The following is a 16,218-nucleotide window of genomic DNA, read 5'->3' as shown; positions in this document are numbered from 1 at the left end:
CAACTTTGGCTGCACACTAGGATCACATGGGGAGATTTTTTAAATCCCATTGTCCAAGCTGTGCCCCAGACCAATTACTTCAGAATCTCTGGGGTGGTTCCAGGTATCACTATTTTTAAAAGTCCCCAAGTAATTACACTGTGCAGCCAATGTTGAGAACTACTGTTTCAGGCCTTTACATACATGTAAGCAGCCAACTGTGATGTGCATGCACACACATACCACATACATATTACCTTGGCTTTTTCTTCTTAATTAACACATCTAAGAGATATTTTCACAGCAGTCCATATGGATGTATCCTATTATTTTTTAATGAAGGCAAAATTTGCATGTGCATATTTTTTCAAGCCCTTCTTCTACTGATGAACATTTAAAAGTTGTTTCTAAATTTTTAAAAATTAATATGAATAATCTGCCTGCAATGCAAGAGACCTGGTTCAATCCCTGGGTCAGGAAGATCTGGAGAAGGGAATGGCTACCCACTCCAGTTTTCTTTCCTGGGAAACCCCATGGACAGAAGAACCTGGCAAGCTTCAGTTCATGGGGTCACAAAGAGTTGGACATGACTGAGTGACATTTTCAATAGAAATAATGCTGCAAAGTATATCCCATATATCTTTGTTCACATATGCAAGTGCTGTTTTGGGAAGGCACTTTCCCAAAGTGCTGGGTTAATGTGTACGTACATTTGTTATTTTGACAGACACTGTCATAATACTTTCCAAAAATACTACACGAATTTACATTCTTCCAGCAGTGTAAGCATTTAATATTATTAACGTTTAATTTTTGCTGAAATGATGGTCCAAAGTAATATTTCATTATTGTTTTAATTTGCCTTTTCCTGCTTACTTGTGAAATGAAGCATCTTTTCATATATTTATTTTGGCCATTTGTATTTCTTCTATGAATTAATTACCATGTCTTTTTCCGATTTTCCTATTAGACTGATTTTTTAATTAGGATTAGAGGAAATTCTATTTCCAATAATATGACTGGCTGGACTCGGGGCTAATCTTTCTGAGTAAAACAGTAAAAATGCTAGTTAAAATACAAGTGCAAATTATTTAAAAGCCAGAAGAATTGGCCAGAGAGCAAGAATTTATTAGGTTGAAATCTAAGAGAAGGTAGAAACTTAGGGAAACAGAGCAAGGAATGTACTTTAGTCTGAGGACAGTTGTTAAGTTAGGCAAACTCAAGCACAATTTTTAGTAGCAGAAACTTGGAAACACCCCCAATATCCATTGATAAGGCAGTAGGATAGCTAGCTGTGGTATATTCAGACAGTAGAGTATTACATAGCAACCAAGATGAATGGACTGTAGCACCACGCAACAGTATGAGTGAGTCTTAGCAGATGTTATTCAATGATAAAAGCAGACAGCAAATGACTACCACAGCATTTACATCCTGTAAACTAAAATACTAGAATTATACATGTGTAATATACGCAATGTATATACTCTGAAGGAATATCTAAAGATGCAATAAAACAATATATCAAGGAAAGCAACAAAATAATTGATATGAAATTCAGGATTATAGCTGCCTTGAGTGGGGAGAGGCAGAGGGTAATTGAGGAAATCATGTTGTGTGATGTCAAGTTCTAGCTTTTGCTTGGAGATGTTATTCTGTGTGCTTATTGCTTTATTAAAAATAATTAACTAACTGTGGTGTTGGAGAAGACTCTTGAGAGTCCCTTGGACTGCAAGGAGATCCAACCAGTCCATTCTAAAGGAGATCAGTTCTGGGTGTTCTTTGGAAGGAATGATGCTAAAGCTGAAGCTCCAATACTTTGGCCACCTCATGCGAAGAGTTGACTCATTGGAAAAGACCCTGATGCTGGGAGGGACTGGCGGCAGGAGGAGAAGGGGACAACAGAGGATGAGATGGCTGGATGGCATCACCGACTCGATGGACATGAGTTTGAGTGAACTCTGGGAGTTGGTGATGGACAGGGAGGCCTGGCGTGCTGCGATTCAAGGGATTGCAAAGAGTCGGACATGACTGAGAGACTGAACTGAACTGAACTGAATAAAATAAAAGCAGACTATACAGGCATCAATAGGGAGAATATGTCACTAACTGGGGGTTGTGCTTAATCTGATTCAGCATACTTGAGGCCTAAGAAAAAGTTGCATCTACATCAACAATAAGCAAAACAAAAACATGAGACTTTAATTATGATAGCAAGAAAAACTAGAAAGAATCTAGGAATCCACCTAACAGTGAATGTATAAGACTGTGCTGGAGAAAAAAAAAATTAATACTATTGGAGGACATAAAGGAAAACCTGGAAAATGAATAAATATACTATGTTCTGTGGAGGAGAAAATTTAACATTGTGAAGCAGTCAACTGTCTTCAAATTAATCTATAAATTCAACGCAATTCCTATCAAAATGCTGGCAAATTCTTTTCTAAAGAATTCAGCAAACTGATCTGTAATTTTATATGAAAAGATAAAAATCAATTTTGAAAAAGAAATGAAAGATGGAGAGCTCACCCCGTTAGGTAGTCAAACACACTGCAAAACTGATGTAGGAAAATCAGTGTTGCATGAGCAGAGGAAGGCTCTAATAAAATGATAAAAGAGAACTTAAACACAACATGAAACATTAAAGAGAACTCAAAGTTTATAGATGGTAAAGATGATGCTACAAATCAGGGGAAGAGAATTGCTTAAGAGATGGGGTTATTCACTAGTTGGAGAAAAGGCCGGATTTTATATTAGTCTGTTTGAGCTGCCATGACAAAGGACCACAGAATAGGAGGCTTAAACCATAGAAATGAATTTTCTCACAGTTCTGGAGGCTGGAAGTCCAAGATCAAGATGTCAGCAGGGTTGGTCTCCTGTAAGAGGTCTCTCTTGTAGACAGCTTGTAGATGGCTGTCTTCTCACTGGATCTTCTCATGGCCTTTCCACTGTCCTTACACAGGGGCTGGCATGGCAGGGGGAGGAAGAAGGAGACAAAGAAAGAGGGGATGTGCTCTGATGTCTCTTCCTTTCCTCCTTTTCTTTTTTCTTCCTTTTCTTAAAAGGATAGCAGTCCCAGGGCTTCCCTGGTGGGCCAGTGGTTGAGAACCCGCCTTACAATGCAGGGGACGTGGATTTGATCCTTGGTCAGGGAGCTAAGATTGCACGTGCCACAGGGCAACTAGCCCTGCGCACAGCGAGGAGAAACCCCTGTGCTGCAACAGAGGCCACAGGCGCCGGAACTAGAGAAACCCCGTGCACCACAACGAAGACCCAGCGCAGCCAAACATTTTTTTTAATTAAAAAAATAAAAGGACGGCAGGCCCCTATTGGATGGGGGCCTTACCCTATGACCTCATTTAATCTTAATTACCTCCATTATGTCCCTATCTCCAAATATAGTCACAGTAAGGGGTCAAGGCTTCAACATATGAATTTTAGGGGGACCCAATTCAGTTCATAACAGTCTTCCTCATACCATATACAAAAGTAAATCCCAGATGGATTAAAGACTAAATAATAAAAAAACTGAAAGATTAATCAAAGAAATGAAGATCCTTGTGATCTTGGAATGGGAAATTCTTCTCAAGCAAGACTCGAAAGCACCAAGCATAAGGAGAAATTTTTATGAATTTAACCACATCAAAATTTAGGATTTCTATCAATAAAGTTCACAACAGATAAAGCTAACAGAAAGCTTTATATACAGTTGCCACACCCAAAACCCATCTAACAATGGGTTTATTATCTGGAATATTAAAAGGAATTCTTAAAAATTCAATAAGAAAAAGACAGGAAAATCCAATGGAACACCGGACCAACACTATCAACAGGTGATTCCCAGGAGGGGAAACAAGAATGACCACCAGGTATATAGAGAGATGCTCAACTTGTTAATAATCAGAAAAATCCAACGTAAAATAGCCATATCCCTTTATAGTTCTGTACTACCAGATTGACAAAAATTAGAAGTCGAAGGGGACTTCCCTGGTGGTCCAATGGCTAAGACTCTGTGCTCCCAATAAAAGGGGTCTGGGTTTGATCCCTGGGCGGGCAACATTTGGCAACTAAGAGTCTGCATGCCGCAACTAAAGATCCCGTGTGCCACAACTAAGACCCGGTGCAGCCAAATTAATAAATATATATATATATATTTAAATTAGAAGGCCAAATAAGTACAAGGGTCGGTAAAGATTTGGGATACTTCAATGCACTGTTGGTGGGTACACTGCAAAATAGGGGGCAATCTGACAGGACCTGGTCAATAAGTACGTGTATGTCCTATGATCTAGCAGTCTCAGAGAAGCTCTTTTTCAGGTCTACAGCTAGAGATGTACAAGGATGCTCGCGGCAGCATTATCTGCAGTGGCGTGAAGTCGGGGGCAACATATGTATTCAACACTGGAAGAGCAGATACGTAAAATGTGATGGAGGCACGCTACAGAATTCTATGCAGCAGGGACATGAGGGAAGAGAGAAAGGTTAAAAGGTACACCGCACATATTTTATCAAGAGCACGAAGATTTTTCCAGGATCCTCACCCATCAGAGTGCTGCTTGCATTTCATTAGCCAAAATGGTGTTACTTTGCCTTACCTAACTAAAAGGTGACTAGAGAGAATGGGGGGTTATGGATAGGAACTGTATTATCTATCAGTGATGTCTAACAAATAATCTACTAGATTTCTTGCAGCTGCTCCACAAAATCCATATTGTGCATTCACCACATTTTTCTGTGATGGCTATAGGTACAGCAGCCATCTTGTGACCATGAGGGAAAGTCAAGAGACTCCTAGAGAAGACCTTGACATCTTTATATAAATATATATAATTTTCTTTCTTTATCTATTGGCTGTGCTGGGTCTTTGTTACTACACAGACTTTGTCTCTAGTTGCGGCAAGCAGAGGCTACTCTCTAGTCGTGGTTTGCAGGCTTCTCATTGCGGTACAATCTCTTGTTGCAGAGCACAGGCTCTAGGTACATGGGTTCAGTAGTTGGAGTTCCAAGGTTGTAAAGCATAGGCTCAATAGTTTCGGCACACCTCAGCATGTGGGATCCTCCTGGATCAGGGATCGAACCTGTGTCTCCTGCATTGGTAGGTGTATTCTTTACCACTGAGCTACCAGGGAATCCCAGACCTTGACATCTTAAGTTACTAAATCAACACCAACAGTTTCTTATCCCTGAACTTTTTATCTCGTATGAAGAATAAATCTCTATTTGTTTAAGCCACATGTGTCAGAGTGTCTGTTCAATTACAGACAATAGAAATAAATCTGGCTAGTTTAAATGGAGAAGCAGGCTTTAGGTCCAGGAACAACTCCCAGCTTCGAGAGGCACATGACCTCTGCCTGTGATGGGGAAAACAACAGTCATTACTACAGGAAGCTGATGAATCAGGAAGCTACTCACCAGAATCCCCCAGCATCTATCATGATCTGTGACAGCAAAACGGATGTCCCATGCTACTTAGCTGTATTCCAAATTTATGTCTCACACAAGAGCAGAACATAAATCATAGATTCCTAGCTCACAAGAATCTGGGGGGTGTCATTTTAGCTTTCCAGCATCTGTAGTTTTGGATGGATGTTGAACAATCAGTCTGTGGCAGCCACCACACTGCTGAGGTTAGTTTTTGATTACTTACAACCAAAGGCACTCCTGACCGATACACTGCAAGGACTGCAACAAGGACAGAATCTGAAAACAGAGCGCTGAGTGAAGAGAAGAAACACAATGAGCTTAGCACAATCCAAAGTGTCAGTTAAAGTGAAAGTGAAAGTCGCTCAGCCCTGTCGGACCGACACTTTGCGACCCCACGGACTATACAGTCCATGGAATTCTCCAGGCCAGAATATTGGAGTGGGTAGCCTGTCCCTTCTCCAGGGGATCTTCCCAACCCAGGGCTCGAACCCAGGTCTCCTGCATTGCAGGCAGATTCTTTACCAGCTGAGCCACAAGGGAAGCAAGGTGTTAGTTAAAACGTACACAAATCAACACTACCTTTCAATGAAATGTACATTTTCAAGGGTATTTGTGTCAATTGGTGAAGGAAAGGAGAATGGGCTCTGGGGATCAGGGATGAAAGACATAAACCAAATAAAGTAAAGTAAAACAAGAGAGAGATCTTACACAGTCTTATAATTGGACTGATATAAGCAGAGGAATATGACTTGCTCCATTTTCTACACCCGAGGCCCAAAACCAATTCATTAAACTTGATATTTAATAGTAATTTAACTTAAAGAATGGTTTAACAATACTTCATTATTAATTTAATAAATAACTATAAAATAAACAGCCTACATAATCAAATGAATTCATTTAGATATCAACACAATTTAAACATTTCATATTTAATTTACCATAACAAACTAATCCAGTAAACTTTCTATATCATAATTTTTGTACCCTTAATTAGCAGTTCTTTATACTTTAATTTCTCCAGAACCTCAAAAAATAGATCCGAGTGACCCCTGGAACCCCCATCTCTGCTCCAGCTCCTGTTTAGTGAGATGTCATCACTATCACCCTCTTCCAACACCACCCCCTCACCAAGACCCCGCTCCACCAAGGAAAAAGGGACTTCAGCTTTTGAGAGTGAGTTTGGGGACGTCGTAGCCCTTCCACCATCGAAGGATCGGTTTCTGAGACAGCCAGTCTCCCCTGAAGGCGCAAGTTGAGTGCGTCGGAGGAGATGGGGTGCTTACTCCCAGAATCGCCTCCGCGGGGGCGGAGCTGCCCTGACTCGGGCCCCGCCCACTCTGGGCAGGCTTTGAGGGCGGGTCTCTGTCATCGTGGACAGGAGAGCGCCGGGCCCCCCCCCCCCCCCCGCCCCGCCTCCCCTCAACTAACCCGGCTTGATCCAGCTCAGCTCCGAGGTGTTTAAGGCAGCTTTTCCGGTTAAGTCGAGCCATCTGTTACCAGCGTTGCTTCCTGGGGCGGATAGTCCACCTCGAGACACTCCAGAGACTCGGTGAGTGTGCTCCTAGGAGTCTGGGGGATGCTGTGGGCGCCAGGCTGGGCCCCAGCAGTGACTGCCTGCTAGGGACCCTGAGAACCCAGGTAAGGTCCCATGGGAAAGAGAAGACCACCCCTCTCCTTGAATCTCACTAGGATCCTCATTTAATAGTGAAGGACTTCTGTCCTCTTAAGACTCTTGCAACTCTCTGCCAGGGGGTTGTCCTCTCTCCTAGATGGATGGGATGGAAGACTCCAGCAAGGAAAAGCTCTCCCCAGGGCCAGTTGGGCAGTCACAACTGCTGGGATCCCTCCTGGGGTCCAGGGAGACACTGTTCCCCTCATCCTGTGTTACAGATGCAAACTGTGTGAGAAGGAGCCAATCACCTTCTTGGCTCCAAGATGGAAGACCAGGAGCCGACCTGGCAGAAGGGAGGGCTGGACGCGTCTGAGGCCCCATCCTGCCTGGACAGTGAGGCCTCTACCCCAAGCTGCACACTGGGGGCCCTGTACTGGGCCTGTGTCCGCAATGACCCTGCCCAGCTGCAAGCCATGCTGGATGATGGGGTCTCCCCAGAGGAAGCCACCCAGGTGGATGGCAACGGGAGGGTGAGCCACCCCAGAGGGCTTTGCAGGGCAGTGAGGGTGCTGTGAGCTTCAGGGTCAGCACCCATCGCCTGGGTCCTCAGGAGGGAGTGGGTAAGAGTGGGTCTCCCCAGGGCCTAGGACATCTCTGAGACAGTTGTGGGTTAGAGGACACAGGGCCCCCAAGGAGCTCCTGGAGGAAACCACAGGGGCTGAGCTGCCCCTCCTCCAGACAGGTCTCATGGTCGCCTGCTACCATGGTTTCCAAAGTGTGGTGGCCCTGCTCAGCCGCTGTCCTTTCCTGGATGTGAACCAGCAGGACAAAGAAGGGGACACAGCCCTCATGCTGGCTGCCCAAGCAGGTGAGAGGCTGCTAACCACATCCTTAATCAGTACCCCTGCTCCAGACCCGACCATAGCCCCACACTGTCTGCAATGACGTACTCCCACCACAGACTCTGCCTTGTTGGGTGGAGGGTGGGTTTGGGGCTTTGTCATCTCTTTCTTGAGTAGCTAAGCTCAGCCCTTGGTGCCTTGTAGGCCACGTGTCTCTGGTGAGTCACCTGATCAACTACTATGCAGGCCTTGACCTGGAGCGCCGGGACCAGCGGGGACTGACCGCGCTGATGAAGGCCGCCATGCGGGATCGCTCGGAATGTGTTGCTGCCCTCCTCATGGCAGGTGCATGGGGTCTGGATCAGGATCAGTGGCCTCGAGTCCCTCCCCCATCCCTCCCCACCAGCACTGCGTGCTGTCATAGTTGCAATGAGAGAGATGGAGAAGGAAGGTCAATCCAGGCTGACCTCCTGGAGTTGGGGGGAGTGTGCTGGGGCTTCTGACAAAGCGTCTAGCTATTGAGAGCTCTGTTTACACTGTGAATGATGGTCCCAGAAAAGAAAGCTTGGGAGGATAACTGGACCAGCTAGATAACCTAATACCAAAAAAAAAAGCTGGAGTCTGGAACCAGATTCTCGAGTTCTCATCCCAGCTCTGCCACCAGCTGAGTGACTGTGGGCAAACAGCTTTCCTCTGTGAGCCTACCCAGTGTAACGAGAACGATGGCCTTCTTTGGGTTTCCAGCTCTGAGGAGCCAGGGTTCCAGGGATGCAGTGATGGGCAGTTGAGACGTAGGGGCAGTGTAGAGTTGTTCTGGGGTGAAGTCCACATGGTCTGTGGAGTCTCAGACCCTCATTACTCCATGAGGTGGGTCTACCCTCTGTTGTTCACTCTGGGGATCCCCAGCCTCCAGCTTTTCCCTTCCCCATTGCATCAGACTGGGTTTGGGCTGAGAAGGTCTGCACCCCCTCCTTTGTTTCAAAGTGACAGCCACTCCCTGCTTCCCAGGATTAGGGGCGTGTGGTGGTGAAGGGAGGAACCAGGAGTGGGAACTAGCAGGATCCCCCCTACCTGCTCCAGGGGGTGCAGCTTGACCCCCCCATTCTGGGCAACCTGTACACCATCCCTCTGGTCAGTGCCTTAGCTCAGGGGGTCTCTGTTCTACACCAGGTTTGGAGATCCCCCCAGTAGGTCTCTCTGAAATCTTTTCCCCTCGCTGGACTCCAATTTCTTCATCAGTCCTAAACCAGAGGTTGAATCTGGGGCTGGTACTGACCCTGGGCTGTAGCCACTGAGGATCCTCAGCTTCCAGCTGCAACAGGATGAGACACTATGGTTTTGCATCTAACCCAAATCAGTCCTACCACTGAAGAATCTGTCCTTCTGCAAGTCAGCAATTCCCTGTCCCACCGCATGACACTCCTGTGCCCCCCACCCCCCAGGTGCTGACCTGACAGCAGTGGATCCCGTCAGGGGAAAGACCGCCCTGGAGTGGGCATTTCTGACAGACAGCTTCGACACGGTGCAGAGGATCCGGCAGCTGCTGCGGCGGCCCCAAGTGGAGCAGCTCAGCCAGCATTATCAGCCTGAGTGGCCAGCCTTGCCCGGGCTCGTGGCCCAGGCTCAGGCCGCCCCGTCTCTCCTAGAGCGACTGCAGGCCACCTTGACCCTCCCCTTTGTCCAGTCTCCTCAGGAAGGGGGTGTCCTGGACCAACTTGTGACCATCACGACCAGCCTGGCCAGTCCTTTCCTCACCACCGCCTGCCATACCCTGTGCCCTGACCACCCCCCTGCACTGGGAACCCGAAGGAAGTCTGTTCCAGAGCTGCTAGGCACTGCCCCGCCCCCTCCCCCAGCTCCCCAGCCCCCTCAGGAAGTTCCCGGCCCCCGGGTCTTCATCCCCTACCAGAGCCCTCAGGGTGTGTTGAGCATGTGCCCTCAGTGGCTCCAGCCCAGGGATAGTACCAGCCCCAGGCCCCGAGCCCCCAAGATCCTCCTCTCCAAGGCACCCTCCGCTGGCTTTCAGTGGAAGCCAGAGCTCAGGTCTTCAGGGAACCGAAGGCTGTCCCTTCCTGTCTGGAGATACCAGGAGCTCAGGATGGAGAGGAAGAGACAGGAGGAGGCCGGATTGACACAGAGCCAGGGGAAGACCGGCTAGGCTGGGCTGGGAGCAGGTAACCAGGCCCCTCCCTTAGGCTCCTTTGCCCTCTAGAGGCCCTTCAGCCTTCCCATCCACTTCTGACTATCTCTGGCTGTGTACAGGGTTATTCATACAGCATTGTTTGCAACAATAAAAGAGTGGAAAAAACCTAAATGTTCATCAATAGGAGGCTGGCTAAATTGATTCTGAGTATAAATGCTGCATAACCATATGATGTATTCTATACAGTGGCAAAACAGGAGAAGGAAGCTCTTTATATTCTGATGTGAAACTACCTTCAAGATGTATTAAGTGAAAAAAACCAAAGGGTAGGACCGTGTATATGGCATGGTACTATTTGTCAAAGCAAAATTTGCACCAGGGTAAACTTGGCTAATGCAGATATGTAGTGAGAACCAAGATTTATTTAACTACTTAATGAGTAAACCAGCAGGATGGATCAAAGGAAGAAATGAGGACTTCCCTTGTGGTCGAGTGGTTAAGAATCTACATTCCCAACACAAGAGGCCCAGGTTTGATCCCTGGTCAGGGAACAAGATTCCATGTGCTGGGACAGCCAAACAAATAATACTACAAAAATAAATTTAGAAAAAAGGAAGAAATGAAAAATTATTATTGACATTCAGGAGGAAAAAGAACTTGAATAAGATTGCAAAGTTAGATACAAAGAAATTAATTCCTACTTGGCAATAAAACCATAACTTTTTCTTTTCCTACCAGGCAAAAAAAATTGCTATTCATCAATCTTCTACAAGTTAACCTCTTTATAGAGTCTGAACACTAATCAATCAATAGCAAATCATATAGCAGTTACTTTCCCCGGCTGACCCATAGGTGGGGTTATTAGCCAGTGATCTCAAATAACTCTGAAAGGGCACTTAGTTCTTTTTGATGTGCCTTATTTGCAAGTTTTGGATATTTTTATTAGCATATTTGTTGCATAAATATATTTGCTTACTTATATGCAATAATAAAAGCAAACACTTATAACATGCTTATTATATACATTAATACATTTAACACTCCCAATAATTTTATGAGGATTTTAGCTTTGAGGGCACAAGGCACAGAGAGGGTAAGGAACTGCCAGGGTCACACAGCTAGAAACCAACATAGATCAAGACTGAGGGCCAGTTATTCCAGTTGTGGGGGCCAGACTCTTAACACCAAACCATGCTGCCTCACTGGAACCCTCCTGGAAGGAGGCATGGTGGTTTGGAGGGGAAGAAAACTGAGCAGATGATCAAGGGTAGAAGGGAGACTTTTCACTGAGTATTTTTTTTTTTGAAACTTCAAGCTTCTTTAAAAAGTAAAGTTAATTTTTTTCTAGCAGTTTTAGATTTACAGAAAAATTATGAAGATTGTCCAGAAGGTTTCCATATACCTCACACCCAGTATCTTTTTTTATTGACACAAGTATAGTATATTTGTTAATTAATGGGTGAATATTAATACATTACTATTAGTAAAGTCCATTATGCAGATAACACCACCCTTATGGCAGAAAGTGAAGAGGAACTAAAAAGCCTCTTGAAAGAGGAGAGTGAAAAAGTTGTTTTAAAGCTCAACATTCAGAAAACTAAGATTATGGCATCTGGTCCCATCACTTCATGGGAAATAGATGGGGAAACAGTGAAAAGAGTGTCAGACTTTATTTTGGGGGGCTCCAAAATCACTGCAGATGGTGACTGCAGCCATGAAATTAAAAGACACTTACTCCTTAGAAGGAAAGTTATGACCAAACTAGATAGCATATTCAAAAGCAGAGACATTACTTTGCCAACAAAGGTCCTTCTAGTCAAGGCTATGGTTTTTCCTGTGGTCATGTATGGATGTGAGAGTTGGACTGTGAAGAAGGCTGAGCACCGAAGAATTGATGCTTTTGAACTGTGGTGTTGGAGAAGACTCTTGAGAGTCCCTTGGACTGCAAGGAGATCCAACCAGTCCATTCTGAAGGAGATCAGCCCTGGGATTTCTTTGGAAGGAATGATGCTAAAGCTGAAACTCCAGTACTTTGGCCACCTCATGCGAAGAGTTGACTCATTGGAAGACACTCTGATGCTGGAAAGGATTGGGGGCAGGAGGAGAAGGGGACGACAGAGGATGAGATGGCTGGATGGCATCACTGACTCGATGGACGTGCGTCTATGTGAACTCCGGGAGTTGGTGATGGACAGGGAGGCCTGGTGTGCTGCGATTCATGGGGTCACAAAGAGTCAGACACGACTGAGCTACTGAACTGAACTAAATTGAATTCTTAATTCAGGTTTCCTTAGTTTTTTCCTAACATCCTTTGTCTGTCTAGGATTCCTTCCATTTAGCCAAAGACTGTGACAGTTTCTCAGATTTTCCTTGTTTCCGATAACGACAGTTTTGAGGTCAGTATTTTGTAGGTGGTCCCTTAACTGGGATTTGTCTGATGTTTTTCTGAATAGACCGGGTTGTGGGTTTTTGGGAAGAAGACCACAGAGGTTATGTGCCATTCTCTTTACATACGTCCAGGGTACATATCCTATTATAAACATGACTTGACCACCTGGCTGAGGCGCTGTTTCAGGTTTCTCCACTGTGCTGTTACTCTGCCCGCCTTTCTATATTATACTGTCATTATCGGAAGCCCACACTTAAGGAGTGGAGAATTATACTCCCTTCTCTTGGGGGTGGAATATCTACATAAATTATTTGCAATTCTTCTGCACAAAATGTTTTGACTTTTTAGTCATGTATTACCAAATTTTGCAAGACTTAAAAATGAATCTGCTCTTGTGTCCATCAAAAGATGAATGAATAAAACTATGTTATGCATATATACATACGCACACAAGGGAGCACCACTATAAAAAAGAATAAAATTTTGGCATTTGCAACAACATGAATGGACTTGGAGGGCATTATGCTAAGTGAAATAAGTCAGAGAAAGACAAATGCTGCGTGAAAAATAAAAAAATAAAACATAAATTAGTGAGCATAACAAATAAGAAATAGACTCACAGATAAAGAGGATAAACTGGTGGTAACCCAAGGGAAGAGGCAAGTGCGAGGGGAAAGATGAGGTTAGGCAATTAAGAGGTACAAACTGCTGCTGCTGCTAAGTCGCTTCAGTCGTGTCCGACTCTGTGCGACCCCATAGACGGCAGCCCATCAGGCTTCCCATCCCTGGGATTCTCCAGGCAAGAACACTGGAGTAGGGTTCCATTGCCTTCTCCGAGGTACAAACTACCATGTATCAAATAAAACTACAAGGAAACACTGTATAGCACAGGGAATATAGCCAATACTTTATAATAACTATAAATGGAATATAACCTTTAAAATCGTAAATCACTATTTATACAACTGAAATTTATATAATATTGTAGTCAGTTATACCTCAATTTATTTTTTTAATTAATTTTAATTGGAGGCTAATTACTTTATAAATATTGTAGTGGTTTTTGCCATACATTGACATAAATCAGCCATGGGTGTACATGTGAATACCTCAATTTAAAACAAATAAAACAAATTTGTTCTTTAAACAGAGGAAAACACACACCCATGCTGAGGTGACAGCAACTATTAGGGTTAGATTGTGATTTCTCCTAGAAACTGTGGTGGACCAGAGTGGATTTGAGGCTAATTTTGCCATTTCCTACCTGTGTGATCCTGAATAAGATACTTAAGTTTCTCTTACCCCTCTTTTTCTCATCTGTTAATTGGGGGCAAACAGGATTATTAGAAAGATGCATTAGCTAATAAAGGTAAAGAGGATCTGTATACTGTAAAGTGCTGCCAAGAGCTGAAGTGCTATGGAAGGGTCTTGGAGAACCGAGTTTGATTGAGTTGCTTCCAAACCTCCAGAATGGAGCTAGAGTTCTTTCCTCCTCAGCCACTGCTGAAATCAAAGCCCAAGAAGCCGTCCCTGGCACTGGACATTGCAGCCAGGGAAAGAACCACATGACAGGCTTGGGACAGCATGGGGGTTACATGCTTCAGCCTAGGAGCTCGCCTTTGGGCTCTGCTAAGTTATAGGAGCTTTCTAGGCCTCAAGACTCTCATATGTAGAGTGGAGGTAACATTAGCATGTGGGGCTGTTGTGAGAATTCGATGAGCAAACGCAGCTGTCTGTACCATGTGCCAAGTTGCTTTAGTCGTGTCTGATGCTTTGCAACCCCATGAACTGCAGCCCACCAGGCTCCTCTGTCCACAGGATTCTCAAGGCAAGAACACTGGAGTAGGTTGCAAAATTTTCTCTTCTGGGGATCTTCCTCACCCAGGAGTCTCTTATGGCACCTGCATTGGCAGGTAGGTTCTTTACCACTAGTGCAACCTGGAAAGCCTGTGCCTGGCCTAATTCTTGCAACCTTCCTCTTTCACAGCTGAGAAAATGGAGGCAATGTGAAGGTTAAGCTCCTGCCCAAGGTCACCAGCTGGTAAGTGGCTAAGTGGTACTTGGAGTTCAAGTCTGTGGGCTCTGGATCCCATGTCCCTTCCACTGCAGCACACACCCCCACCCACAGCCCAGGCTCCCTGGCTCTCTTGAGACTCTCCCTCCCACTTCTAACTGGCTTGAGTTTTACGAATGTGCAGGGGTGACCGTGGCATCCTCGGGGCCAGAGAACTACCCACCGTGGCTCTTGCTCCCAGCTGGCTGGCCTGGGGTAGATCTGGGCTGGGAGGTTCCATGGGCAGGCAGTCATACCTGGGCCACAGGTCATATAACATTTTCCAGCAGAGGGAGCCTTTCCACCTTGAAGAATACCCACCTGTCCATCCCTGGCCATCTCCAGGGCAGCCAGAGTCCCAGTTCAGTTCAGTTCAGTCGTTCAGTCGTGTCCGACTCTTTGCGACCCCATGAATTGCAGCATGCCAAGCCCCCCTGTCCATTACCAACTCCCGGAGTTCACTCAGACTCATGTCCATCGAGTCAGTGATGCCATCCAGCCATCTCATCCTCTGTCATCCCCTTCTCCTCCTGCCCCCAATCCCTCCCAGCATCAGAGTCTTTTGCAGTGAGTCAACTCTTCGCATGAGGTGGCCAAAGTACTGGAGTTTCAGCTTTAGCATCATTCCTTCCAAAGAAATCCCAGGGCTGATCTCCTTCAGAATGGATTGGTTGGATCTCCTTGCAGTCCAAGGGACTCTCAAGAGTCTTCTCCAACACCACAGTTCAAAAGCATCAGTTCTTCGGTGTTCAGCCTTCTTCACAGACCAACTCTCACATCCATACATGACCACAGGAAAAACCATAGCCTTGACTAGACGGACCTTAGTTGGCAAAGTAATGTCTCTGCTTTTGAATATGCTATCTAGTTTGGTCATAACTTTCCTTCCAAGGAGTAAGTGTCTTTTAATTTCATGGCTGCAGTCACCATCTGCTGTGATTTTGGAGCCCCCAAAAATAAAGTCTGACACTCTTTCCACTGTTTCCCCATCTATTTCCCATGAAGTGATGGGACCAGATGCCATGATCTTCATTTTCTGAATGTTGAGCTTTAGACCAACTTTTTCACTCTCTTCTTTCACTTTCATCAAGAGGCTTTTTAGTTCCTCTTCACTTTCTGCCATAAGGGTGGTGTCATCTGCATATCTGAGGTTATTGATATTTCTCCCGGCAATCTTGATTCCAGCTTGTGTTTCTTCCAGCCCAGCGTTTCTCATGATGTACTCTACGTAGAAGTTAAATAAGCAGGGGACAATATACAGCCTTGACATATTCCTTTTCCTATTTGGAACCAGTCTGTTGTTCCATGTCCAGTTCTAACTGTTGCTTCCTGACCTGCATACAGATTTCTCAAGAGGCAGGTCGGGTGGTCTGGTATTCTCATCTTTTTCAGAATTTTCCACAGTTTATTGTGATCCACACAGTCAAAGGCTTTGGCATATCAATAAAGCAGAAATAGATGTTTTTCTGGAACTCTCTTGCTTTTTCCATGATCCAGTGGATGTTGGCAATTTGATCTCTGGTTCCTCTGCCTTTTCTAAAACCAGCTTGAACATCTGGAAGTTCACGGTTCACGTATTGCTGAAGCCTGGCTTGGAGAATTTTGAGCATTACTTTACTAGTGTGTGAAATGAGTGCAATTGTGTGGTAGTTTGAGCCTTCTTTGGCATTGCCTTTCTTTGGGATTGGAATGAAAACTGACCTTTTCCAGTCCTGTGGCCACTGCTGAGTTTTCCAAATTTGCTGGCATATTGAGTGCAGCACTTTCACAGCA

The 16,218-nt window shown here is 45.1% G+C and overlaps 1 protein-coding gene across 4 annotated transcripts; it reads left to right on the top strand.

The window, feature by feature from the left end:
- Positions 1–6,778: 6,778 nt before the first annotated feature.
- Positions 6,779–10,184, top strand: ANKRD33 (ankyrin repeat domain 33). Of its 4 annotated transcripts, none has more exons than XM_086399364.1 (5): positions 6,779–6,955; positions 7,297–7,548; positions 7,757–7,886; positions 8,065–8,205; positions 9,303–10,184. In XM_086399364.1, the coding sequence occupies exons 2-5, from the start codon at positions 7,342–7,344 to the stop codon at positions 10,016–10,018; spliced, it is 1,194 nt and encodes a 397-aa protein (XP_086255490.1). In that variant the 5' UTR covers positions 6,779–6,955; positions 7,297–7,341; the 3' UTR covers positions 10,019–10,184. The 4 variants fall into 4 exon arrangements, with proteins under 4 accessions (XP_086255490.1, XP_086255493.1, XP_086255491.1 ...); XM_086399365.1 differs by having other exon boundaries at positions 6,813–6,955; positions 7,297–7,530; XM_086399366.1 differs by lacking the exon at positions 7,297–7,548 and having other exon boundaries at positions 6,816–6,955.
- Positions 10,185–16,218: the final 6,034 nt, after the last annotated feature.

The sequence above is a fragment of the Bos grunniens genome, chromosome 5 (assembly GCF_055505025.1).
Source record: "Bos grunniens cultivar Pamir isolate PY7600 chromosome 5, Bosgru_T2T1.0, whole genome shotgun sequence".
Taxonomy (NCBI): Eukaryota; Metazoa; Chordata; class Mammalia; order Artiodactyla; family Bovidae; genus Bos; species Bos grunniens.
Note: the sequence above shows the minus strand (reverse complement) of the source record. Positions and strands in the feature narration are given on the sequence as shown.